Here is a 27,292-nt window from a genome sequence, read left to right as displayed (position 1 = left end):
CCTTTACTTTCAGTGCAGCAAACTCACTCCAGACGTTCAGTGAGGATCTCTGAATGATCCAATGTTGTCCTAAATGACTGATGATGATAAATAGAATCCACCTGTGTGTAATCCAGTCTCCGTATAAATGCACCTGCTCTGTGATAGTCTCAGGGTTCTGTTTAAAGTGCAGAGAGCATCATGAAGACCAAGGAACACACCAGGCAGGTCCGAGATACTGTTGTGGAGAAGTTTAAAGCCGGATTTGGATACAAAAAGATTTCCCAAGCTTTAAACATCTCAAGGAGCACTGTGCAAGCAATCATATTGAAATGGAAGGAGTATCAGACCACTGCAAATCTACCAAGACCCGGCCGTCCCTCTAAACTTTCACCTCCAACAAGGAGAAGACTGATCAGAGATGCAGCCAAGAGGCCCATGATCACTCTGGATGAACTGCAGAGATCTACAGCTGAGGTGGGAGAGTCTGTCCATAGGACAACAATCAGTCGTACACTGCACAAATCTGGTCTTTATGGAAGAGTGGCAAGAAGAAAGCCATTTCTCAAAGATATCCATAAAAAGTCTCGTTTGAAGTTTGCCACAAGACACCTGGGAGACACACCAAACATGTGGAAGAAGGTGCTCTGGTCAGATGAAACCAAAATCGAACTTTTTGGCCACAATGCAAAATGATATGTTTGGTGTAAAAGCAACACAGCTCATCACCCTGAACACACCATCCCCACTGTCAAACATGGTGGTGGCAGCCTCATGGTTTGTGCCTGCTTTTCTTCAGCAGGGACAGGGAAGATGGTTAAAATTGATGGGAAGATGAATGGAGCCAAATACAGGAGCATTCTGGAAGAAAACCTGTTGGAGTCTGCAAAAGACCTGAGACTGGGACGGAGATTTATCTTTCAACAGGACAATGATCCAAAACATAAAGCCAAATCTACAATGGAATGGTTCACAAATTAACGTATCCAGGTGTTAGAATGGCCAAGTCAAAGTCCAGACCTGAATCCAATGGAGAATCTGTGGGCAGAGCTGAAGACTGCTGTTCACAAACGCTCTCCATCCAACCTCACTGAGCTCGAGCTGTTTTGCAAGGAAGAATGGGCAAGAATTTCAGTCTCTCGATGTGCAAAACTGATGGAGACATACCCCAAGTGACTTGCAGCTGTAATTGCAGCAAAAGGTGGCGCTACAAAGTATTAATGCAAGGGGGTCGAATAATATTGCACGCCCCACTTTTCAGGTTTTTATTTGTTAAAAAAGTATAAAATATCCAATAAATTTCGTTCCACTTCACGATTGTGTCCCACTTGTTGTTGATTCTTGACAAAAAATTTGAATTTCATATCTTTATGTTTGAAGCCTGAAATATGGTGAAAGGTTGAAAAGTTCAAAGGGGCTGAATACTTTCACAACCCACTGTATATACGGTTGATCCACGCACAGTGAAAGCAATGGGTCTGTGTTACCTTCTTTGCCAGAAAACTTTTTATCTTATTTTTAACCATCCTGCCATAGAAGTAACTATTATGCTTGAGTAAATTAATCCCCATTTAACAAAACTGATGAGATTTCCTTGTCAATTTTCCTTTGGCTTTCACTGCAGCCTATTTTAGTTGTGAAAAAAAGGAGTTTCTGAGCACGGCATTTTGACATTTACCATCTCAGCCTTTTAAAGCCGTCCTTTTTTGTGCTGAGTGGATTTCTAATTACAGAGTTCTAAAGATAAAAAGATGTAGCTGTGTTAAATAGTCTAAATCTGCTTTGGTTGACCTCCACATTAACTGAGATATTGTCAAAGAGTAATTCATACTAAAATCTTTCACTCAGTAAAACAGTGTGAGAAATCTGAGCAAATAAAACTGAACATTACAGATCTAAATGTCTCAGAGACTCAGAGAAAGTAAACTACAAACATTATGTTTTTTGCAAACCAGTTCTATAACATTCAAATTTAAACGTGACCTTGTTGTTCACGAAAACCTCCACATTACCTGGCGATCGCTCTTTGTTGTGGTCTGTATCCAAATCTCAGGACGCTCGCGCGATTTCAGAACGAGATTTGCATTCTAGCGTCCTGAGATTTGGATACAGACCACAACAAAGAGCGATCGCCAGGTAATGTGGAGGTTTTCGTTCACTTCTCATCTCTAGTATGTTGTGGGACACTCATTGAGACTATCTGAGCCGGTCAGTGTGGGGCAAAAGCACGTTAGGGCGGACTTTGACGCGGGGGGACCAGCTGCCCCATACTTTTCGCTAGCCGAGCTGCTAGCTGAGCTGCTAAGCTGCCTGCCTGGCTAAATACTGGAGCTATGTCGAAAATTAATTTCTCCGTCACTCAACTGACCATGAAATTACATATGGAAACAGACCCCAGGTTGAAAAAAAACGAAGTTCCTCTTTAAGTGTATGTGTGCTTGTGTGTGTCCTCATATACTTTAGTGGCTTCACCTGCTGGTGAATAAGACTCTGTAATTACTGTATGTTGCACAACTCTGCACAACACACACGCATGTATGAACCCAATGGCTACAGTGTTACATTTGTGCAGATCAGATTATCTAAGTAGCTGCAGAAAAGGAAAACATATCAGTTTACTTCACAGTACTTTGAAATTAATAATTCTTTCATGGCTTTGACATGGTCACATCTTTCATGTTTAGTTTTTTCCAAAAAATCATTTGAAGTGCCAATAGTGTCAACCATATTAAACAAAAAAAACATTACACAACTGTAACATCATGCTGTGCCTGTGGACCGGTATTTTGTGACACAAAAACATGACAGTGTGCACTACGGAGCGAGAAACTGATTATAATTTCATGCAAATGCAATCAGTTCACTCCCAAAGTGTTCCTTTTGATTTCATTTGAAGCGATGCCTGATGGGGTAATTGTATTTTATTAGCGCTGTGAACTGTCAGTGGTCTGACCTGCTGCCTGAAAATGTTGACATTGCTGTTTTTTTTAAAAGAAAAATCTGAAAATATCCAGTCGTTTCCCAACATGAAATGAAACACAACTCCTAAGAAATAAGAGAGAGGAAAGAAGCATGTTCACTGAGGGGCTAAAGTACAACAGTCAGAATTTTATATGGAGTAAAAACAGTTTGATTATTTCTTTGCACATACAAGTAACTGCAGCAGAAGTAGGACATTAGGAAACATTAGGAAAAAATGTTAGCTTATTCACTCATTTTATTTAATAGAGATATGATAGAAATTATATAGAATGTGTTGAGAAAAGCAAAATGTGTTGTCATCAATGTTAGTAGACACTTGAAGAGTTCATTTGCACAAACAGATAACTCCGTTTTGATACATTTTCAGACAACTTTTTTTTGTTTTCTTGAGATAACATCAATCAAACTGGAGTGGATTTGACTCAGTAGAAAAATACATGACAAAATAGAGAAAAAATAAATTATTAGTGTTATTATTATTATTTCAAGTAAACAATAAAAAAATGAGTTTTCTGGAAACGGAGTCACCTGCTTTTGCAAATGAACTTTTCACTTGTTTCTATAAAAATCCAACCGACCAATAGCGACCAGGTAAAACATAAGGGCTTTCTGTTGCTGTTTTGGTTGTACAACTGCAGAAGCACATCCATGTAATTTAAATCAAGGCTTCATTGTCAGATCTTGAACTAGTCTAAATGCAGACAGTTTTCTTACTCTAGTCTTCTGAAGGTTTTACATTGTCCAAACTATACGTACGTAATAATCACAAGTCAGAAGTCCAGTTCTATACAATCTCAATTGGACATTTGTCATTATTTGTAAAGGTGTTTTCCTCTTATGCACACTAGATGTATGAAAAATATGGATTGATGTTTTAGGCAATAGGCTTATTTGCTTTCTTGCAGCGAATCTGATACCACTCGTGTGTGTGTTAACATGAATCTACACTCAGGGGTTAAACTGCAGACTTTAGACTTTAGTGGAGCTCTGCCTCCTGGCATCCAAACTACACCCTAACACTTTTACAGCATTACACAAATATCGAAATCTCATTTTCAGGTTCATCTCAGCATCTCACGATAAACGTCAAATGTCACTCCCTGTTCTTTTGCTTTTTTAAGCAGCTTTTTTGGCATCCCATAGCAGCAGGATCCAGAGACTGTGCAACATTTACGCAGGTGACACAGCAGCAGTAACTTCATCAATTATTCACATCTTCTGACAGGTCATTGTGATCTAATGCAGCCCTGGTATCCTACAGGCTTTTCTAAAAGCAAGCAGCTGAGCAAATTCACAGTTTCAACACTGAAATCAGTAGGTACAAAACGATCCTGCTTAGGGTGTATCCTGCCGTTTTGATTTGCAGCAACAGTCTAAAACATGCTCTGGAGAATCACATTCACATAACATAACATTTTTATTGTGTATCCTTAACAGGGAGTTTTATAGGGAGTTTTCTGTGCTTAATTAAATGCAATAATATGCAGGCCTGCTATTACTGTATGAATGGGCTTATCTGGTCACCAAAGTAAATAAAAAATAAGGCAACAGACAGTCACCCGAAAAATAAAAACACTATTTATTATACGGAGCCTAACAAATTCATTTAAATGTTGATTCATCCAAATTACCAAAAGCTACAGAAAGTAAATTAATACAATAATTCAAAAATAAAAATCTCTGCATCTGGCAATTGAGATTAAATATGAAACATTTGGTTGTGACATTTCACCCAAACAGTGGAGGTGAATAGAACTTAGTTTATTGCTTAAAAAATGACCTTTAAAAGATTCACCTGTGGCACCTTATTCCAGGAACAGAGCCATTGTTACTCTGGACAGGCCACATCCTCTGAACACAATATGTAGTTTTCACTGTAACTCATATTTTCTTGAAGAAAAACTCCTTTTTTTTACTGTCTGTATGACCTCGACCTCTCTGGACAAGAGCTCTCCTTCCTCACAAATCCCTATTTAACCGAGCGGCTATTTATCTTAGCTTAGTATAATGACTGGAAACAGACAGAAACCGCTAGCCTCACGCTGTCCTCTGTTCTAAGTCTCTTCTTCTGTTCTGAATGAAACAGAGGGGCAGCGTATCATTTATCATAGAAACAATTAGAGGAATGCATCTCCACTTTACTATATGTTACAGCAGGCCTCCATTCTTGTGAATCACTGTGGTCCTTCAGGATTGATTAATATTTTTAATGTGGAGCAGAGCTGAGAGAGGAGAATAAGGCCGAAGAGAGGTGGCCACTCTCAGTCGGACAACTCATCTGCCTTTAATGGGATATAAATCTAATTCAACCAATCAAATGCAGTCAGTGAGTTATTGAATAGGTTAACGCTCGCCCTTCAACGGGAACAAATCTCACAGTTGGTAATTACATGACGATGGGCTGCTGTAGCCCTGGTATACGCACTGACATACAGTACACTGAGAAACAGTGAACCAAACAGAGAGCAGGCCTCAGCGTTACATGCCTCCACTCAGCCTGCTGCCGATGTTTTGATGAATGACCTGACTAACGCTTGATAGCAGGATGGAGCCCCGCTGTGTCTCTTCATCAGCGAGGGAGTGACTGTGATGTTTGAAGTGGCTCTGTTTTTGTTTACTGTGTGCTGTTTACTTGCTGCTTCCTGAGAAGCCTGAGGGACAGGCGTCGTGGGCTGAGGGGCCTGATGAGACTGGAGAAGTAACAAATCAAACTCATTATCACTCGGTTAGTCCTCGCTTACTCTCCAGCTCAAGAGCTAACGTTTAGCTCCTAATTCCCCTCGGGGAACGCATTCATTTCTGTGACTCTGACACAGACTGCTGCTTTGTTTACACACGCTAAAATCAAAACTGTGACAAGAACCCACAAAGAGAGTGTAGGATATTAACCCTCTGAACCCAAAAACCTGCCAGTGGGTTTGAAAGACACGTTATCTTTAAAGAACTGCCAGAATGACGCAATTTATCAGCCTGAAACTGTCAAAACAGAAAGAATCCTTAGATTTTAGGGGGGTAAATCCCTGAGCAAATTGTGTGTGATGTGGGGTTATGCAAAGAAAGCTAAATTTAAGGTTAAAATCATGATATTTAATCAAAATCATTTGATTCTACTTGCCTCATTCAAAGTTCTGCAAAAGTAAACCAAATGAACGAACAAGATTCAGTAAAAAACTTGAAAAAATGGAACCTCTTGTTGCAAACAGGAAGCCATGACTGCTTTAAATGACAAAATTCTGAATTTTTAGTTGAACTGCAGGCTGTGTTTACAGAACCGAAAGATGACCAGAGAGATTGAGAGAAAAATAAAACAGTCGATAAAAATAGCACGCAGCATGGTTAAAACTTATAGAGGAGCTAGTTGTAAGCAGTAGGAAGACACATCCAGCACGGTGAAACATCTTTCTAGAATGATGTGCAGATTGAGTAGTAGAGGTTTTATAAGTGTAAGCAGCCAAATATCGGCACCACGTTCTTACAGTAGCAGTTACACCAGTGGGTCCTTTGCTGTGCATGTGGATTCCTTTTTTTTTTTTTTGTAAAATACATTTATTAAATCTTTTTTAAAGAAAACATTTGTGGCATTCTAACTTTGTCATCCTGGACAAAAGACATTTTTGAGTTCCCTCTTCTTCTCGCCATGCTTGTGAGGTTTCCATAGAGACGTAGGATTTTATATTGAAGTTAAAAATGAGCCACTGTGAGTAAAACTGTAAGAGAGGCGAAAAATATACATAAACTGCTTGAAGTTCACAAAGTTCAAAGGGAACACCACTGATGTAGTTATTCAATGAGGACTGGGCACAACACGCTGCTTATGACTTCTGCTTTCTTTCTGAATGATAAATACCCACATGCTACCATGGTTACTAAATGACTCACTTAAACAATCACCTCCCTGAAAGCAGACTGAGCAGATGGATTGATTGGCATTTAAGCTTTTTGAATCACATTAAACTAACTCAGAAAATCCAGCGCCTGACTCTGACATCACAGTGACCTCATCACTATGGCACTGAGACACAGATGACCTTAAAACTAATCACAGTCCAAGTTGTGTCTCTCATGAATGATTAACTGATCTTCATTTGAAAAAGCGGTGCATTCAGTCCGCAAATGGATGGAAGAGAAGGAGAAAGAAAAATATAAGAACTGAAAGAAAAATGAAAGAGGAAGCACATGAATATGACTCTTATCTTTCGGACATGATGATGTCACTGTGCCCCTCTTCCTCTCAGAAATCACCTGGCTACACTCTGATCTATAAGGCTCCGTCTGTGAAGCTCCGTTCCTCACGTCTCATGTCTTTTAAATCCTATAATTTTGCACAAAGCCTTGTTAGCTTTTAATAAAGCCTCTACATTTCTGATGCTGGTCAGACTACTTTCTCTTTGCTCCTCAAAAGGGAACAGTCTGCTGAGAAGCCCTTTGAAATCAGAAATTCATTCCTGCTCGATGAGCTTAAAAAACGATATCTCACATTCTCACTGATGTTAGTGACTTAATTTCAGCTTGTATTTCTTCTGTTAGTTCTTTATTTTTCCACTGTATATAGTGTTGTTGCATTGCATAAATGAGTGATTGTGTTTTTAAGTCTCTCCTGGATAACCGACCTTGATCCCTCTGAGACTAAAAAAGAGACAAATAAAAGAAGAAAAGATAAAGTATTGTGTAGAGATTGCAATGGATTGCGACAATCGGAATAATAATAAAAAAAAAGATATCCTTGTTATTTCTCCTTAGCTTTCTGCCAACAAAGTTAAAGCATCTCTTTTAGTGTCCTCACGTCCGACAGTTTCCGGTCACTTTTTGCCTGTCTTTGTCTGTCTCCTCATCCCCGGCATCACTGCGCTGCACTGAGGGGACGCTGGCCGTGACCGTGGGCCTTAAATATCCACATGACACCAGAGTCAGCTCTAATGAAACACCAGACAGATGTCTTCATAAACTCTCTGTGGCACACAGTCTGCCTCACCCTGAGCGATGGGGGTGACTTTGAGCCATGACGGATGTCCCTGGTGTTTGTGTGTGTGTGTACATGTGTGTCTTTGTTAGGCCAATGATGATCGGAGTGACAGCCAGTTGTCTCTCCCACACTGAGCGGTGTGAAGGGTGACAGCTCCTTAATGTCCCCCTTCATTAGAGAACTCACTGGGACAGAGTGTGTGTCTGAGTGTGAAAGTGTCAAAGTGAGAAAACCGAGTTGCCGTTTCACAACATACAGGAGACTTGTTTGAACACACACAGTGGACAGTCTCAGTCTGCAAAGCCGGTCATTGTTTATTGAACGTTCTCCTCAGAAAGACAGGATCATTCCTCCAACTCCTCCTTCAGGCTTGCTGCTGTCCATCCTGACTTCTCCTCTGGAGCCCACTTTGTTCTGTGTCTGCACATTTGATAAAACTGGAAAAGTGTGCAAACACAACAGCAGGGGCTGGGTAGATGTGGAAATATGCTGTAGTGTGCTATAAAGAACACTAATTCTGTAACGCTGATGCTAAAGTTTCCTCATTGGTCTCTATGGGATTAGTTTAATTTTGTGTTAGCAATATCATTTACACCTGATATTAACATGCACTACAATAACGTACATTAACTGGATATTTTTGTTGAACAAAGAAAAACTTTATGATCTAAAATGTAGAAGCATATGAATGCATTCAGTTTTGTTTTTTTTTCCTGGCCTCTTCAGATTCACATTTTAACACACGAGGTACATTTTAAATCATTTTTCAATGTGCAGGGAGGTCCCAAAGACCAATAAAAGTCTATTAATGTCAGAAATGGACGTGCTCTCGGGTGGTTTTGTAGCTGTTAATCCTTTTCAGGCTACGTTTGCCTTTTAATATGTGATTAAGCCCTTGAAAGTCTGTTTTATAACCCAAACCATGATTTTTTCCTACATTTACCCAACGATGACTTAAAACAAGTCACAGAAAGTGAAAACAAAACACAAAACAAATCATGAATTAGTCGTGTGATGTGCTGTTCTGTCTGGAACCATGACCATATCTAAGTTTATGATTAAATGAAAATGGCTTTATTCTGCATTTTTCATCAAAAAGTAAATGTTTTCAAAAGCCAGATACCCTAAAAAGCTAAAAATTCTATATTATTCAATACAACTAGTTCATGCAGTCATGTGACAAAAATTTAGAGACTTTGTCAATGAACTAGGCTGAGCTGCAGGCCATGTTCTCACAGAGCAGACAGGAGCTTAATATAGAAACACAGTGAAAATGTCTGTAGAGTCACCATTTTTTTCCCCAGTATGGTGACACCTGTGGACATTTGAAAAAAAAAATCCTGTGCACATTGAGTCCAAGTTTTCTCAATTTTTGTTAAATAAATAATATTTTTTTCTTATGTGTGTCATTTTAGCTTTAATATACTGCAAGAACTGAGTTGTTTTTCAGAACTTTATACTGCCGTGAAAAATGAGCCCACAGTGAATAAAAATGTCACAGGAGCAAAAAACACAGAGAAAACTTCAGCCAAGGCTGCTCATTCCTTGTATCATTTCTGACTGCGCAGAGGATCTCAATCATGTGTTCAACTGTTGTCATAGTTACAGTGATGTTATCAATGACACATAAATCATGGATCCAGACTATAAGCTGCATTACTGCCAAAGTCTATTCAATTGGCCCTTGTGTCATTTCTGAGCTTCCCTGAAAGCTTCATGTAAATCCAGTAATCCGTTTTTTGAGTAATATTGCTAACAGACAGACAAAACAATGCTGATCGCCACAAAACTCAACCGTGTTCCTTGGCAGAGTAATGATTGGGGTTCAAAGGGTTAATAGTCACAGTAATTTTTTCATCTATCACAAGATGAAACAGCTGCTGAAAACAGCCTGTATTGATTGTTAAATTGGTAAGTTGACCAACTTCTGCCTGCACTGTGGACATTTTGAATATGAAGTCTATAAGTATAACCTGTTCAGCTCTACTACACTTGTGACCTCAGTCACCTTCAGCAGTGTGATTCAGTGAGACACCTGGGCAGACATCAGGGGCTTTGAGACTGACAGATCATGATAGCGAGCAGGGTGGTGTGTTCAGCCTTCATCTGCCCGCACAGGAAGATATTGCTGATTTGCACCAACTTATTAGAGCTCCTAGAAAAGCCTCTCTCAGTCAGGCCCCTTGGCTGGTTCCACTCCCCGGGATGCTAATGAGTCTGTCTGTAGGCTTGTGAACTAACATGAAAACTGCCTGTTGGCTAGATCATATTCCACTGTTATCTGACATTTTAGAGGCAAGCACAGGCCCGAGGTGTTTGTTTCTCTTCTTTGAATCACTTCATGCTTCTCTGTACCGACTACTAGTTCACATTTAGCAACTTAAACCACTTTAGCTCATTTCACGGCTAATAGTAAGTAAACAGTCGCTTTGTAAGAAACGTGTAATAAGCAGCAGGTGGGAGAGGATGTCAAAGCAGCGTGCATGTGAAGAAAGAAATGAAAATTCTTGTGCTGCAGCCGTAACTGTGAGTCCACAGGGGAATCTGCAGCTATAGATTAGAAGATGTTGATTAACGCGGTTGATGTCTCTCAGTGAAGCTAACAGCAAGCACAGGGGGAATTGTAGTTGCTTCTCCCCGCTAACTTCTTATTAAATCCCAGTGCTGTGCTCTTGGGGTTTAACATACATGCAACTGGCAGGGACGCTCCCCCTCATTCATAGTTAATGTGCCATGATAGAGCCATCAGGATTTTGTGCTGATCTGGAGTTCGCCCTTGCATGTGTCAGAGGAGACCTTGGTATGTGGCTTCGTCCTTGCGGATGCACACACACACGCTCGTCCACACATTTATATAAGTTGGAGGCATCACACCATGACGCCGTGGAGAGGAGGTGAACATGAGGCGAAGTGTCTCATTTTGGAAGTAAAGCATCTGGTGAATAATTTAGAAGTGCTATCTAACGCATGTGCATGCTCCTACTGTAACGCACTGTCATGTTTTATAATTGATTGCCGTAATGCCTTTTTCATTACAGACTGCCAACTGTTTCACAGCCGTTCCACCTATTTTCCATATCACTTCTCAAAATGTTTCCACAAAAGAGAGCCTCCCCTATGGATTTTCTTCGTCTTTTGTTCCGTCATTTGTTTCATATGGCTGCCAGTGCTTTTAGATCTGTAGCCACCACCTCGTTGTCAGAGGAAATCCACCTCATACATTCCTTCCTCTGTTCACTTTTGCTTTCAACACCTATTTTTTCTGACTGTAATGGACTCTCGGCACGAAACCTCCCCCTCACGCAAACCCGCACCATCTATCTGTTCTTGTCTCTCTTTTATTTTCATCTCTGTCTGTCTCTCCAACGCTCCTCACTGGATTTCTGTACAGCTATTACACTGGGGCTTTTTGGCAGCTCCTCCACAGCCTGGTGTGTAAAGCCTTCTGCCTGTAACTGACACTTCAATGGGAATCAGGGTGCAGAGAAGAGATGGTGGGTGAAAAGGGGAGACGGTAGCCTCACTGTGACTCACTCTTGTGCTATTCCACTATTGATTAGCCTCCTGCTACTCGCGCACTGGCTGCTGATCAGCTGGTTTATACAGTGTAGGCAGATGAGCTGCCTGTAAAGGAGAAAAGGATTGTTTTTAGCTTCAAATGTAGTCGTCATATAGTTCAACTTTGAATTTATTTAGAATGTCTTATTTTAAACCGTGCCTGTGTGTGTCTGGATGAGGCCTGAATGTATATATTTTCTGCATGTCATGTGTGTTCTCTGTGGTACGCTCTGTTTCTGTACACAGCAGCTCAGCGCTGTCAAATAATCATACCTAAGGGTCTTTTTGTCTCTTTGTAGAGAAATGAGTTATTTACTCATAGGAAATGAATTTTCCAATGCCGCTGGCCAAGAGAACAGTGAGCTGGGGAGGGTGGGGTTGAAAAACGGCATCTTTCTCCTTCTCTTTCCATCAGATGGACACACACACGTTCACACACACACACACACACACACACACACACACACACACACACACACACACACACACACACACACACACACACACACACACACACACTTCTCTAATTAAATGTCAAAAGGCAGGGTATGAAAATCAATGCAGCATTGTGTACAGAAAGAATGCAAGCCAGCTAATTCAAAAAGGCAAAGGATTGCCGTGAGGCTGATTATTTGACAAGCCCACTGCTAATGAAATCTGCTCTCAAATCAGAAGCAACCACCCCCCCTCAGGCAGGGAAACAGCAGTAATATGGGATGGGGCTGATAACGCTAAAGGAGCTCACAGCTTGATATAAGGTTATGAATATGATATCAGTGCTTCATAATACACTTTCTTCCTTCCTCCGTCTTTCACTTCACACTCACTGGAGCCTCTTCCTGTGCATTTCCTCCAGCCCTGCTGCTGACGGGGCCACAGCTGGGAAAGTAACGCCTTCTGTGTCTGCCTGGGAGGATTGGTGTCATAGGCAGGTGGAGGTGGAGAACGTGAATAATACTCGCGCTCTGATTCCTCCACTTTTCGCTCTTTTCTTTCTCTACTAGCATTCTCCACGCCCCTCTCTGGGCTTCTCTCTGGAGGCTCTAGCTCTAGCAGTATCTCTCTTTTGCATACATTTATTTTCCTTCTCTCTATCCATCACTCCCTTCATCTCTGTGCCTCTCTTCTTGCCAAGATTTCCCCCAAGACTCTAACATGCTGTGTGACTGACTACTGGCCCCTGACTGAGGATTGAGGCCCCCTACTACAAGGAGACTTGCAGCTCCCAGCGCCGTGGTTGATCATGGGAAACTGAAAGCACACTCATGTTGACGCTTTAACACATAGAGATGCCTGTCAATGTGGACACACTTACATTCACACAACAGGAGAAAGAAAAGGACTCCTGACTTATCTGTGTCAGACAACTTATCAAACAGAAGGCAAAACTTTTGTAAGAGGAGACAAACGAGCAAAAGTGTGTCTGTGTGCAGGTGATGGGAGCACAGGTAACGTCCTCAGGGGCCCACCTGTGCTGCAGACTGCTCAGATGTAAAACACACCATCTGGGCCACCAAAATATTCCACACAGGATCTGACTGGTCAAATAAAAACAGTATTTTTATGCTGAGCTGGGCTGCTGAGGAGAGTAGGAGGAATCCAGGAGCCTACGCACAGTTTTGTGCAGAAATCATAATTTCTAGGCACAGAATGTTACTGATTAATTTCTTTATGTGCTTGAGGATGTGCACATATTTAGAACCACACTGCTAAAGCCACACTCAAACCAAGTGTACTGTCAACTATCTAAGCACAATGAATACATTGTAAACTACTGTGTCATGATTTAAGGTGTGCACCCCTATTTTTTTTTTAAAACAAAGAATATCTTTGTGTGTGTGTGTGTGTGTGTGTATGTGTGTGAAAGTATTCCCTGCTGACAGCACCTGTGATTGACAGGATTTATTAATGTCATTCACTTGTATCAGCTTTACGTCTTAAAGTTCTCAGAAATGGTGCTGAAATTCGCAGTCACACCCATTTTGGTATCAGAAATAAACAATTACATGTGTATGGAAAATACTCTTGCATATTCTTTATACTGCCATGTAATGTGACTGTGTATGTATGTATACAGCCATAAGGAATCCTATATTTTGCATTAGTTTAAGATAAATGCGTCATCTTAATCTTTGAAAAATCACCACCACGAATAAGCCATTGTTCTGTTTTTGTGGTAACAATTTTTGGAGAATTTTTGCTGTCTAAAGATAGATAGATAGATAGATAGATAGATAGATAGATGTTCTTACGATTGTGCTTCAACTGACAGAATTATCAGACTACAGTTTCTGATTGAGGAACGAGGAAGGAGTCGATGCATTTCGTGCAATTTTTCAAAGAGAATTCATATTTAAAAACAATCAGATTTATCCATCCATCCATTCTCTATACACCGCTTTATCCTCACTAGGGTCGCGGGGGGTGCTGGAGCCTATCCCAGCTGACTTGGGCGAAGGCAGGGGACACCCTGGACAGGTCACCAGTCTGTCGCAGGGCTACATATACACACAATCACACTCACATTCACACCTACGGGCAATTTAGAGTAATCAATTAACCTCAGCATATTTTTGGACTGTGGGAGGAAGTCGGAGTACCCGGAGAAAACCCACGCATGCACAGGGAGAACATGCAAACTCCATGCAGAAAGATCCCAGGCCCACCTCGGGATTTGAACCGGGGATCTTCTTGCTGCAAGGCGAAATTGCTAACCACTACTCCACTGTGCAGCCCAATCAGATTTAATGTTCTTGTATTTCTAAAATACATCACAATGTGAAACACAGCTGTCATCCATCTGTCCTGTAGCCTACAGCTTGGTAAGTACATTTTATCATCTCTTATCATCTCTAAGATCTTATATTTGTGATTTCTATCGCTGTCAGTCATCATTAACATTTAAACTAACAAGACCAATTTATTATTATTGTTTGGGGTTTTTTCTTGTTGTTTTTTTGTAATATTTTTGGTACTAAACATTCATTTTCAGTGAACTCATTTTTTAATTTCTTGAAGCCTCCTTTCTCCAATATTCATCCAAACCCCTGAACACATTTCAGGCACAGAAATGTTCTTTTTTTGAAGCTGCAATCTGCATTAACAATGAGTTGCTACGTTTTGACAGCACTCATGTTATTTGATTAAACTTGAACAGATATTTTTTTCTGTCACACTGAAATGGTTAACAACCTAAAATTTTAGAAGTCACGCATCATTTAGTGCCGTCTATGGAACAATAGCAGGCAAAATGTGTCGGTGTTTTGAAGGAACCGACAGCCAAAACAGTTCAGTCAAACCGAACCTTTCACAGTCGGGAGACTTTTACACCAAATCACCTGCAATGTAACCACATTTAATCTTAAACCTGATTTTAGGGCAGCAAATGAATGTTGGTGAAGTAAAAAATGTTGTAGAAATGCTTGAACAAACGTAAGTCCTTTGCTCCATGTGGCTGCTGCAGTATGTTAACTGTCTGCAACAAGTAACTCTACATTAAGGCAACTGGATCTTTTTAAAGGAGGTGACCGAACATGTATGAGGCATGTGCATGTTTCTGCATGTAAATGAGTGTGTATGCGTACAAGTTGATGGACAGAGAACCAGTGAAATTCATCATTGTTTGTTGGGTGAAGGTGTTAGTACACACTTCTACATCCACGCTCTTATTTCCCTCCAAAAGGAAGCACAGACCTTCCTCCTCTTCCTCCTCCTCCTCCACCTGCGCACATTCAGACTTGATACCGGACAGATGACTGACTGCATCAGAGAGCTGCTACCGCCACGTCAGTCTTTTGGCATCATCGGCTCTTTCCCTCACAGGCTCGGTGTCCACATGATTGTGCCAATCTGTCCTCTAACACCTGTTTCATTTCACCCCTGAACAAATGCAAACATGCTCAAAGAAACACTTCCAAGTAAAATTACATCAAAAACTATTTCTGATGAAAGAAGGTCCAAATCTAAATTATTTTCTTTGTATCTGTTTGGCCTCAATCGTAATGTTGCCACCAGATCCGACAGCTTTAGCACACATGAGCCCATCGCTCTGAACCCCAAGGCCACCGCTTCATTCATCTGCATCTTGCTGAGCCACTGGCGAGCTCTTAAAGAAGAACTCAGAGAGGCTTTCTGAGATCAAGTACAGCGCCAGAGGAAAGAGCAGCAGCAGCAGTATGTTGATACAAACACTCAGCTGTACTGTTGCTTTCAAGAGACCTTGTGAAAATGGTTCCTCATCACACTTCCTACATTTCAGCCTGTCAGGTGACAATTAAAATGTGACAGGGTGTGAAAAGCATTAAGAACGATTATCTGAAAACAACTGACAGTAACAGAATGCACAGCTATGGGGGAGGATGGACTTCTCATTTTTATTTGTCTTTCAGCCCCAATAATGTGTTCTAGAAATACACCACTTCTGTCAAACCAGGTTTATAAATTAGTTCTTGATCTTTATCTTGCGCAAATGCATAATGGGGTGTGAAAGTATACAAACATACACTTGCACATCAAATGTACCTGTATACATGCATCCTATGAGAAAAAAAATAGAGCATTAATATACAGGGCATGTAACAAAGGCTTTGTTAAAATTTGACGAACAATGTTTATGAATATCAAACACGACTCTGGCCCTGAGTTGTGCAAATCTTGCTTTTTAAGAAGATCTGGAGTTACATAGCAAAGAACTCAGGAGGAAACAAGAATGTGTAATCTAGCCGATGTTTTCTTTTGTGCTGGACAATCCTGTGATGGGTGTCATCTTCCCATGAAATGACTCAACCAAGTCCAGAGGTATTCTGGTGTGGAGATGATCACAACTCCACTGTACAGCACATATTCCCTCAGTGATTTATGACTATTGTTGTTGATATAAAAATCACATCTGATCTAAAAGTGACTCATCTGACTTGTTTTCACATTCAAGCTTAGCCCTGAACTCACAGAAGTCTTTTCTAAGAGGGGTTTTATACATCAGAAAGACAATTACTTGAATGAATTAGTCCAATATTACAGCTTGCCCCTGTGAGTGCAGAGTAGCTTTACAGTGCTTGAGCAGAGTCGAGGGTGAGCTGGTGTGCTGGGCTGCAACGAGAGGAGAGGGGTGGGTACAGAGAAGCAGAGACTTTTTAGATCTGCATGTCTGAGAGGAAGCATCAGTAAAGAGTTACATCTAAGTCATTTGAAGGCAGGACAGGATTGTTTTTATTGAAAAAAACTAAATATGTAATACTGATACGCAGAGATGAGTGTTGGGGTTATATCAGACGGACTTTTACGTTCAAACATACACTATCATTCAAAAGTTCAGGGTCATCCAGACAATTCCATGTTTTCCATAAAAACACCCACTTTTATTCATGTGCTAACATAACTGCACAAGGGTTTTCTAATCATCAGCTAGCCTTTTAACACGATTCGCTAACACAATGTAGCATTAGAACACAGGAGTGATGGTTACTGGAATTGCTCCTCTGTACCCCTATACTCCATTAAAAATCAACTGTTTCCATCTGTTACCACATTAACAATGTCTAGACCGTATTTCTGATTAATTTAATGTTATCGTCATTGAAAAAACTGCCTTTTATTCAAAAAGAAGGACGTTTCTAAGTGACCCCAAACTTTTGAACAGTACTGTATATCTGTTTCTTTTCTACAACTGGATTTTTTGGAAGTTACACTAGTTTGTAATGCCACAGTGACTTCCAGTTCTTTGCTCCTGAAAGCACAGTGCTACTGATGATTTATATGTTACGCAAATCTTTAGAGGCTATTTCTTAAAGTTGTATTTAACAAAATTCCAGCACAGGCAAAAGAAAAAGAAAAGCCCTCCTCTTGCAGCTCTTTCTTCCCCGTCTAACCCTCAAGTCCCTCCATCCAGACAAGCACAAACTTCAAACGGGCAAAAGTAGTCAAACATTCACACAGGGCTTAAACCTTGGCTCTCCTGAGAGAAAGACCACTGATTAACCCACATTCTAGTTCAACCATGGACTTTGTTGCTCTTTATGATCTCTCACCTGCTCTGGGTAAAAAGCCTTGTGATTGGCTGAAGTCTCCCATCTAATAGGAGACTTTTAAAAGCGTGAAAATGAAGCCAAGGAGGTGCGGAAGTCTAAAAATTCTACCTACCCCAATGTCATCTGACTGGTTAGGAGTCGCTAAGAGCAGAGGAGGGACTTTAAACTCAGAGATGGATTTATGAATATCTTATTGTGCATTTTGACACAAAACTGCACACTGATTCTGCATAAAAACATCAACAACAAACTATGATCAATTGCTTTCATGATTAAAATAAAGTGGTGACTTTATGAGATGTAGCCATCCAGACTGCATGCATCCACTGCAGCCTGTAAGTGTAAGTTAACTGTAATTGAAGCTTTGTGATGTGCATTGATGTCTTTTTTGTAAATAATGCGGTAGAAAAAGCACTGAAATATGAACAAATGCTGCTGGTGAAAGTCACAAAAAATCCGGCATTATGTGCAAAAGCAGCAACAAATCTGATGCAACGTATTTGTAAGAAGAAAAAACAGAGACTGTGTCACATACCGTGATAAACACACATACAAAAAGAGCAGAAGACTGTTTAAAAAAACATACAGATTACAAACAAGGCCACAAATCGCTAATAATTACAAACAGCTAATTGCACTCGCAAAATTGACTAGAGGGAAACAAATGAACAGATAATCACACACAAAATTCTGCATCCCGCATGACTCACACACATATACCGCACACACACTCTCCCATCCTCTCCCTGTCCTGTTAAAGCGCCTGTTCATAGGAAACAGCGATGATTCAGCCCTCCAATCAGGAGGCTGCCCCAGATACCCAGCAGGTCTAAAGGACACAGATCTGAATTAATCAGGGCAGCGGGGTTGCATTTAAAGTACTGGAAATACATCACAAGACACTCGGCTGCTGTAATTCATACAAAATGCTGATGGCAGAGTTGAATATGAACGCGAACCCTGCCTCTCCTCTGCCACCGATGATGGACTTTGGTCTGTTCAGCGACAATCACTCATCTCATTTCATGCAAGTGGCAAAAACTGCTGTTGGGAAACAATAACATCAGAGGCCTGAAGGCTGTGTTTTTTAAATGAATAATGCAGTGTGATTTGTCTGCCAAACAGCCCTTAAAGCATAAACAAGTATTTGTAATTTATATTTGAGAAACGTGTGTGTGTGTGTGTGTGTGTGTGTGTGTGTGACAAATGGAAGAGAAAAGTTTACAAAATCACATCTGTTTTGATTCTGTCTGTCTGCATTTCTCTGACTTATCGGATGTCTGCTCATAAACATTCATAGAGTAAAGCCGTTCCCTCTTTGATGATAATTTGCTGCGAGAGAAGGGAAGATGTGTGGCTTTTAAAAACTTTGCCTTTCAGAGATGTGGCCTGTAACTTCTCTCTATGGATGCTAAATGGTTTAGCACTTGACACGTAATTTACTGCACTCACAGAGAATTTATCACCTGGCAGGTGGCTGCCAAATTTTTTCTACATTTCTTTGGTTTACAGCACAAAAAAATAACTTGTGAGCTCTTGAAAGACTCTGCTTTCCTCACTCATTATTATAAATGTCTCTCAAACAAAGAGGACGCCCTGGAGCGTTTCCACTGCTTGCATCAGCGTTCAATTTGTTGATTGATTCATTGATTTTCCTTTTTTTCCCCAGTTCTCCAAACTCAGAACTGTTGTGGAGCAGGGAAAATTGCCTGCAAGGATTTATGGCCTCGTTTAGATGAATGTGTTCGAGAGTCGATTTACATTTTAAATGGAAACATTACCTTTCCTTTCCCGGGATCAACAGACTGTTTATGAGTCACTATAAACACAGACACAGTAAAGACGTCACGTAGTGTAAATTTTATGGTGCACTGGTGCGACATCCATTCACTCCTGCCAGTCCACCTCTCTGCCTCGACATCGATTTGGCTTGGTTTTTCCCCAGGTGTCCTGGTGTCTGAGTGAGTCTTAAAATGAAATGGCAAACAAAAACTTGAATTGAATCATGAATCTAGAAGTAAAGTCTCTGAATTGGTTGGACTCACTGAGATTCAGGATTAATTCTCATCCTTGAAAACAACAGTTGGCTGGAATCATCTCACTTTTAGGTCCATTTAATAGCTGTTCTGAAGCTTGTGAGGATTCAGCAGCATTTGCTCAACTGTAATTGATTTCTGTTTATTTTTTTTAGATTCAGTGACTAAAAGAAAGGAACCCAGGGAGCGACAGATTGAACAACGGCCCCTGTCCTGACTCCCGGATACATGACCTCTCAAACCCCACGAGGCCACTCTTTCTGAGCACTCCAAGCACTTCTCATCCATCGGTAAAAGCACGCTGATTGCTTTACATCTTTTAATAGTGCAAAAGCAATAAAAAAAATCTGTGAAAACTGACACAAACACACAGTCAAGTTGTAATATCTGCGTATTTGTCATCAGATAAATAGTTAAACAGGATTTTAGATCTATCAAACTGTGGACCCCAGTGTGGGAGAACCCCTCTGGAGTTCTCCTTATGTTTGCTTCCATGTTTATGCTTACTAAATGTCACTATCAGAAGAGTGTAAAATACAATAACATTTTTCACTTTGTCAAAATCAGGATCTTAGTAAATAAACTTATCATAAAAGCCACTAAGCTGAAACACAGCTTCTACTGACTATGGATTTTTCTGTACATATGCTTTCTGTTTTTTATCTTACTTAATGGTTTCTAATATTTCCTTATGTAACAAGACATGAGTAAACCTCAATGTATTTATCTCCACCTGTAACTATACCAGTAAAAGATCCATGAACACATAGTACATACTTGATTACGTAACATATTAAAAATTACACAATACCCTCTCCTTGAATGCACATAATTCTTAATTTGTTTTATAATGCAGCTTAAGAATTTGCATTTGTGTAATTGTATATCACTGCATATAATTACAGCTATGTGTTATCAAGTAACCCTCTATTCTCTAGTTATGGATGTTTCATAAGAGGAGTAAACACATTACAATAACAAAGCAGCTGAGGCTATATTTAGACTGTAATCATTCATTTAGTGTTAATGTATGGCTTGTAAACTATAGGGACTTAAAATATATTACCAATGAAACACTAAAGGTGCCAACAATTATAAATTACATATGAGACATAATTTATATTGTTTACAGCTGTTACTTAATATAGTGGAGCTCATGCACTTAAAACACAGCAGTGTGACTGTGGACAAAGAAATGCTGTGTGCTTAAAGAGTATGTCCACTGCTGTGTGTTAGTGTTTTTACAGAATTAGTATAGAATTATTTGCTTAAGTGGGAGAGAAAACACACACAAGGCGGACAGATAATGCCATTAAACTATGCGTAACTGTATGTGTGTGTGTGGAAAGAGAAGCAGCACAGTGATCCATCGCCAGTGGAAAGGCTGAGGAGTGGGAGGCTGCCGAGTGAGCCAGAGGTGCATTTGGATGGCAGGAGTGTGTCAGGAGTGAAGTGTGGCACTCCATCACAGTGAGCGGTCAAGTGTGTGCTGCAGGTAGAGCTCTAAAAAAAATAAAATAAATAAAAAAAGCATGTTTTATAAATGCAGTGTGTATGTTGGACAGCAGCACTTACACAGAAACAGCACGCATCAGTGGTGTTTCCATGGATGTAGTGTGGGGAGAGGGCAACTGTCACCCCTCAGCAATCCCATCATGTGGTCCTAGTGGCCAGTGGTGGCTCACTACACGTTTTGGATTTAAAAAAGACAGGTCTGGCTGTCAGCAAATGTGCAAATGATGCTCTGTGTTATTATACAACTGGGGTCAGCTGTGAGCTCTGGAATGACAGGTGGATGTTTACCTGTGTGAGATTCAAAGGTCAGCTTGGCTCACATCAAACACACAATAGAGTTTCGCCTCATTAATCTTCATCTATCCAAGTGTCTGCTTGTGGTTCCTCACGTGTCGAAGCCTCCAGCTGCAGCCCTTCATGTGTGTTTCGTTGGATCACGGCACGGAGACACAGTCAGCCTCTCCACAAACACAACACACTGCGCAGCGTCTCACAATAACTGCCGGTTCAAAGCCTGTACACACACACACACACACACACACACACAATCCAGGTCGGTGTGAGGCAGCGGTGCACATGCCGATGCAAACCCGTCCTCGGCTCGTTAAATCGGTGGCAATAAACCCTCCCAGTCAGCGCATGGATGGAGAGCCGAGGCTGCGCTGCAATCCACCACCACATCCACCCTCTCTGATAAACACAAAAACTTACCCGCGGTGACTCGAGAGACGCCGAGACAGCTGAGGACGAGCAGGAAAATTCTCTCCATGTTTCTAGCGCTCGGCCGACCTGCGCTCCCATTGACTCTGGCCGGAGGACCGGAGAGCTGCTGCCGAGCGGTGCTGCTGCTGCTCGGCATTCACGTCAGTTCATGCGTATCGTCTCGACTGTGGTGGGAGAGGAAAAAAACAAAAACAGGAGGGGACAGCAGCGACGGTTCTGCCGGACAGCGCTTCTTCTTCTTCTTCTTCTTCTTCAGACACACCTCCGCTCATTCAACAGCCTCCTCCGTCCACCGAGCCGCCGGCAACCAGCGACCAGCAACCGGCAACCTGCAGCCCCCGAGTATCATCATCATCATGATCGGTGTGGAGGTTTGCGCCGATCATATGCGTCGTCGGTCCTCCAAGTGTGCTCCAAAAAACCCTCCCCGATTCGCTGCTGCTGCTCCTGCTGGTGATGCTGGAGGTGGTGCTGCGCTCCGCTCGGATGCTGCAGACAGTGAAACGTGCTGGCTTTGTATATGAGCGCCTGGACTGCTCCACAGTGAGAGAGGCTGCAAGGCAACCTGGCTGCAACACCTCCACAACACACTGTCAAAAATATAAATGCAACTTTAGAGGATTTCCCTGGACCCTGACATCACTGTTTTCTGTTCTGGCCTACTTTACTCACTTTCCTCTCCATCCCACATATTTACCATCACAAACACCAGCCATCAAACGATACTATGCATCTTCTCCCAGGCGTCTAGAAGCACAACAGACAGCAAAGAGCACATCTGACCAACTTGTCACCAGGAGCCCTCTCTTTTCTCTCTCATCATCACTGCTTCAGCTTGCCCACTTGGTGAGCCAGCCTCTGAATTATTGCTGCCCACTCATCGATTAAATATGCATACACTGGCCCACGCAAACAGTCGCCTGCACAAAGATAAAGTCTCTTTAGAGCTGCTTTGAACAGTTTTTTCCCCCCACTTCAAACACAAACACGTGCCTCTTGACTTTCCCCTCCATCACCTCCTCACATTGTTTCAGAGCGCAGCATGAAGCGAGCAGAGAAGTGGATAAAGTCTGCATACAGTACCTGATGGTTTCCCTGCAGTGCGCCGTGGATTTGGACCTCTCCAGAGTGTGTGTGTCTGTGTTTGTGTGTGGAAGTGTCAGTCCCGAGTCAGGAGACCACCACTGTCCCCTAGCTGTGTCCCCAAGAAATGTTTTCCTCACCCCGCTGTGCACCTCGATTCATAGCCTGCCGCCTCTGACGTGCTACAGAGGAACACTGTTGTGCTGTTTCTTTTCTCTCTTTTTTTTTTTGCATGCTTCACCACTGTGGGCTACTGCTCTCTCCTCACTGAGAGTGTGAGAGCGAGGGAGAGTTTACATTGACACATGAGGAAATAAAGCCTCTACCTTCACCTTCATCTTTTACCTACAGTACCAAATATGTGTGGTGGAGGAGGTGTTCAGTGTTGTTTCTCAAAACAAGCTCAGATGACAATGTGAAAGCTGGCTCGTATCAATAACCTACATAGAAAAATGACCCAGACTTGAAGCTCCATCCTTTTGACTGCATATTCACCATATAGGTTGAACTCTGACCCTTGCAGGTTCAGCCAATTGGCCAAATTACCACTTCTATAGTGCATAAGCTACACATCAAAGATAAATGTGGTGATAGTGTCTGAAAAATGAAGCCAGTGCAGAAATGCAATACCCCTAACAGCTGGTAGGCGGTGGCTCTGAAAACAGTCTAGCTCCATTAGACTCCCATTCAAAAAGCATTGATTTCTCACAGAAATACTAAGGCCGTAAATGTCATTTTTAATTTCTTTGTCTGCATTTATACCTTCTGATCGGTATGGTTGTGCATCTTTTGAAAGAGTTTCCAAAAAAAAGAAAAGAAATTGGAACTCAAAGATAGCTGTGTTTAATTGCATTGACATTGACTGGAGTGACTGAAAGGCTGTCTGGACAAAGCAGGTCAATATGAACATTGCTTGAAGTTTCTTTGCGTGCTCGATTGATATTCAGTCTGTGAAACAAACAAAAGGAAAAGCCTATCTAATTGTATTAGTTTTGAGTTCTTTTGTTCAGACATAGAATGATTGGATAGATGTTGATTACCTTTCTAAAGAAGACACAATGAACGTTTTTGACCTATCTAATGCTAACAACTGCTAACAACTGCGCAGTAGCAAATGACTCTCAGAGACCAGGAAAAAGAAAATATCACTGAACAAATACAGCTGCTAGGTTTGGAACAGTCAATGCAACACAAAGTGCTTCACAGAAGAAAATGTAACAAACAAAAAAGGTCAAAAGAAACAACGTCTCCCTTCACAATGTGAGGTTGCTGCCTACATTAGGGTTGAAGCAAAATAAGGTGGCCTTTACCACACCACCTACATACTGCATGAATGAATGTCTAACACATGACTGGTATTTCTGTCGCACAGTAAATATGGTTTCATAGCATTGAGTTTGTCCTCAAGAGGCAGCTGTTTCTGGAGAATTGTGAATTTAGTGTCACCTGCACCAAGCAGCAGACAGACACAAGTAGCATCTAGTGAGCACAGCGGAGCATTTAGCAGCTAAAGAGTCACATCTTCTCCACAGCAGTTAATGGAGATCAAAAACAGAGCTAAAAGAAAGTTAATTACCTCCGCCAGGAGGTTATGTAATCACCGGAGTAATCACACACACACAGACGGACACACAGACGGACAGACAGACAAACGGCATGGCGGAGGTATACGCGCTCTCCGAGTGCTTTTCTAGTTAATCATGTGGACATTTGAATGAATGTTGTGGTGCTTCAAAGCTGCTACATTAAGTAAGTATCAGCTACTGAGTTCATCATATTATAATAATAAGAACTGACTGCTGGGCTTGAAGATGGTGCCCCCTCAATTGAATAAAGACTGCTTGTCTGATGCAAAAAATTTTAGCTTCCAGATTTGTTTCAGCATCATGTGTGCTATGAACAGTTTGTTTACTGTTTGCTTTAAAGTAGTTTAATCTGTGCACTCCCATCAAATGATTGCTCCACCAAGGAACGCGGTGGAGTTATGTGACCATGAGTGTATGTTTGTCTGTTATTCTGTCTGTGCGCAACATTACTCAACAACGGACAAACAGATTTGGATGAAATTATTCAGGGAAAGTTAGAAATGACACAAGGACCACCTGATTAGATTTTGACAGTGACGTGGCTTTTAGATTTGCTAAAGATTACTGTGTCATTGCAAGTGGCACAGCATCACTGTAACTATGACAAGTGAATGCTACGTCAGCTGCCTGATGACGATCAGATGATTGTGATCCTACTACAAATCCACCGTTCAGGACTTATCGGGACTTATCCATCGGAAACGATACAAGAAACAATTGATTAAATTGTGGGAATGTTTCCGAGTCCCAGCAATTCCCGCTGCCTGCTACATATTTTACAAATTTAGGCCACGTGATTCGGTATCCGTACAGAACGTACACCTACATAACACATGCCTGTGCTCAGAGTAAGGTCATTTTGTTTGTGGGTACATCTATATTAAATGGCCGCATTCTATAGTGCCGTGATTTTTCATCATCAACAGCTAATAAACAAATGCTGCATTTTTGACAATGAAAAACGGGGGACTGAACAGCCTTACCAGAGTACTGCACTCTCTAAGTTCTTTTCTTGTTTATACTGTTCCCATGAATAGGTAAAGCAACTAATAATTAAAGCTGTTAAGTTTTGTGGGTTTACTGGATGAAATAAAAAGTATAATGTGGATGTGTGAAGTGCCAGGAAACAGAAGCAGGCTGTTCAAGTTAAGAACAAGTCGCTGATAATTTATTGTTTTTGGCTGTCTTATTTTTCTTGTTTTAACGGGTTCATGTAGCAAAATTTTGCCCTCAGTCTTGCAGTGTCATAGTAAGACTCCCAAATACTTGCAAAGAGTTTGTTAAAAAAACAAATGCCATTTTTTTCCCAACAGATTTTGCACAGCACAATTCTCCAGAACCATGTCTGTATGCGCACCAGTCCTCCGATGTGAAAGTGAGAAAATCTGTCTCTCCAGCACAAAATAGAACAGAACAACATCTCAGTCTAACAGAATTTTTTTCTTCAGATTTGTTTCTGAAGCCCATATTAAAAAAACAAGAGCTGAACCAAAAGTGCTGTACAGTCAAAGTAGAAGGCCTAGAAAAATAATGTATCATATTGACTAAAAGACAATGTGAATCAAAAAAACAGTAGAATTCTAGTAATAAAAAGTTGCAGCAAATTAAAGATGGTGTCAAGCTCTACTTGACAGAGATTTTCTATTGGTAAGACAATAATATGAACAACATGTTAACGTCAAGAAAGTTTAAATGGCAAAAAATATTGGCAAAGAATCAAAACAGATATTTAAGACTCTAAAAATGGGATTCTTTTTATGCCTTTTGTAATTTCCTCTCATTTGTACAATGCAGAATAATATAAAATTTACATAATTTTTAGCCTGGCAGACTAAAGTCCAGATCCCACATTATTTGCTCTTTACTTCAATAACTTTTTAATGTCAAAGCATTATCTAAAAAGCAGAAATAAAAATGGAACAGTGTTGCCAGCAGTGTGTGGTGGTAAATTTGGACTGAACAGAGGAATGCTTACTGCAGGCCACTGAATTAGGGTGAAAGTGAAGCGTGGAAGGATCCCTCAGGGTGCAGACATGTCCTTGATGAATGTTTGAAAAGAGAGAAGACATGGAAATGCAGAAAGCAGAAAGACAAGTAACAATGACATGCGATGATGATAATAAATTATTGATCTTTAAACCCTCTACTGAACCAACTCTTTTTTTGCATTTTTTTTTAAAATAAAAATGAAGGTCACATTGATTTTTTACTTGGGCATAGCTGTGTTTATAAGCTCTATATGTTAAAAAAGAGATAACAAACTCACTAGAAATCATTGTAGGCTACGCCAGATGATTACATAAACAATATGTTCCAGGCTATAGTATGTTTTTTTTCATCCCAGAGACTTGTGAGCTTCTGAAATGCATATGACGCACACTGATGTGATTTCCTATCTGATATTCATAGTAAATGTGCTGCTGAATAGAGGAGAACACACAGCAAAGGCAGCTTTACTTAATGAATTTTAATCCCAGGCAGCACAAAGACACACCGCTGAATTGTCAACAGTTTCCACACCGGTGGGAACTCTCAGAGATCTCTCAAAGTCCTGGGCCAACAGAATGTTAATGGTCTTTAAACTCAGCACTCAGCAAACACTTAAAGGACTCAGCCCAAGCGAGTAATTTGGTTCTGGAAATTGGCCTCGCTGATACCTTACAGTTTTCGACGTTAAACGCAGATCAAGCAGAAAATCAGCAATATATCTGATGTCTTTATAGACATTCTAGTTCATCTATGTTCCTGTGAGCTTCAGCCCAGTGAAGGGAGACGGTGTTTATCTCAGTGTGTGTGTGTCTGTCTGGTCGTGTTTGTGTTGGGTCAGAGAAGGGGATTTGT

At 41.0% G+C, this 27,292-nt stretch overlaps 1 protein-coding gene across 4 annotated transcripts in view; it reads right to left on the bottom strand.

Annotated features, from left to right (window-relative positions):
• Positions 1–23,083, bottom strand: part of fndc5a (fibronectin type III domain containing 5a) — a 53,092-nt gene extending 30,009 nt beyond the window's left edge. Inside the window, exons 1-2 of one of the 4 annotated variants that reach the window (XM_022192428.2) lie at positions 22,866–23,083; positions 21,771–22,372 (exon numbers count right to left, since the gene is read on the bottom strand). In XM_022192428.2, coding sequence (XP_022048120.1) covers positions 21,771–21,918 — 148 coding nt within the window. In that variant the 5' untranslated portion in view covers positions 21,919–22,372; positions 22,866–23,083. Of the gene's footprint in view, positions 1–21,347; positions 21,574–21,770; positions 22,649–22,865 lie in introns of those variants that run through there. The other 3 variants (XM_051946537.1, XR_002595616.2, XM_022192429.2) reach the window with 3 other exon arrangements.
• Positions 23,084–27,292: the final 4,209 nt, after the last annotated feature.

Source organism: Acanthochromis polyacanthus, chromosome 1 (assembly GCF_021347895.1).
Source record: "Acanthochromis polyacanthus isolate Apoly-LR-REF ecotype Palm Island chromosome 1, KAUST_Apoly_ChrSc, whole genome shotgun sequence".
NCBI classification, from domain to species: domain Eukaryota; kingdom Metazoa; phylum Chordata; class Actinopteri; family Pomacentridae; genus Acanthochromis; species Acanthochromis polyacanthus.
Note: the sequence above shows the minus strand (reverse complement) of the source record. Positions and strands in the feature narration are given on the sequence as shown.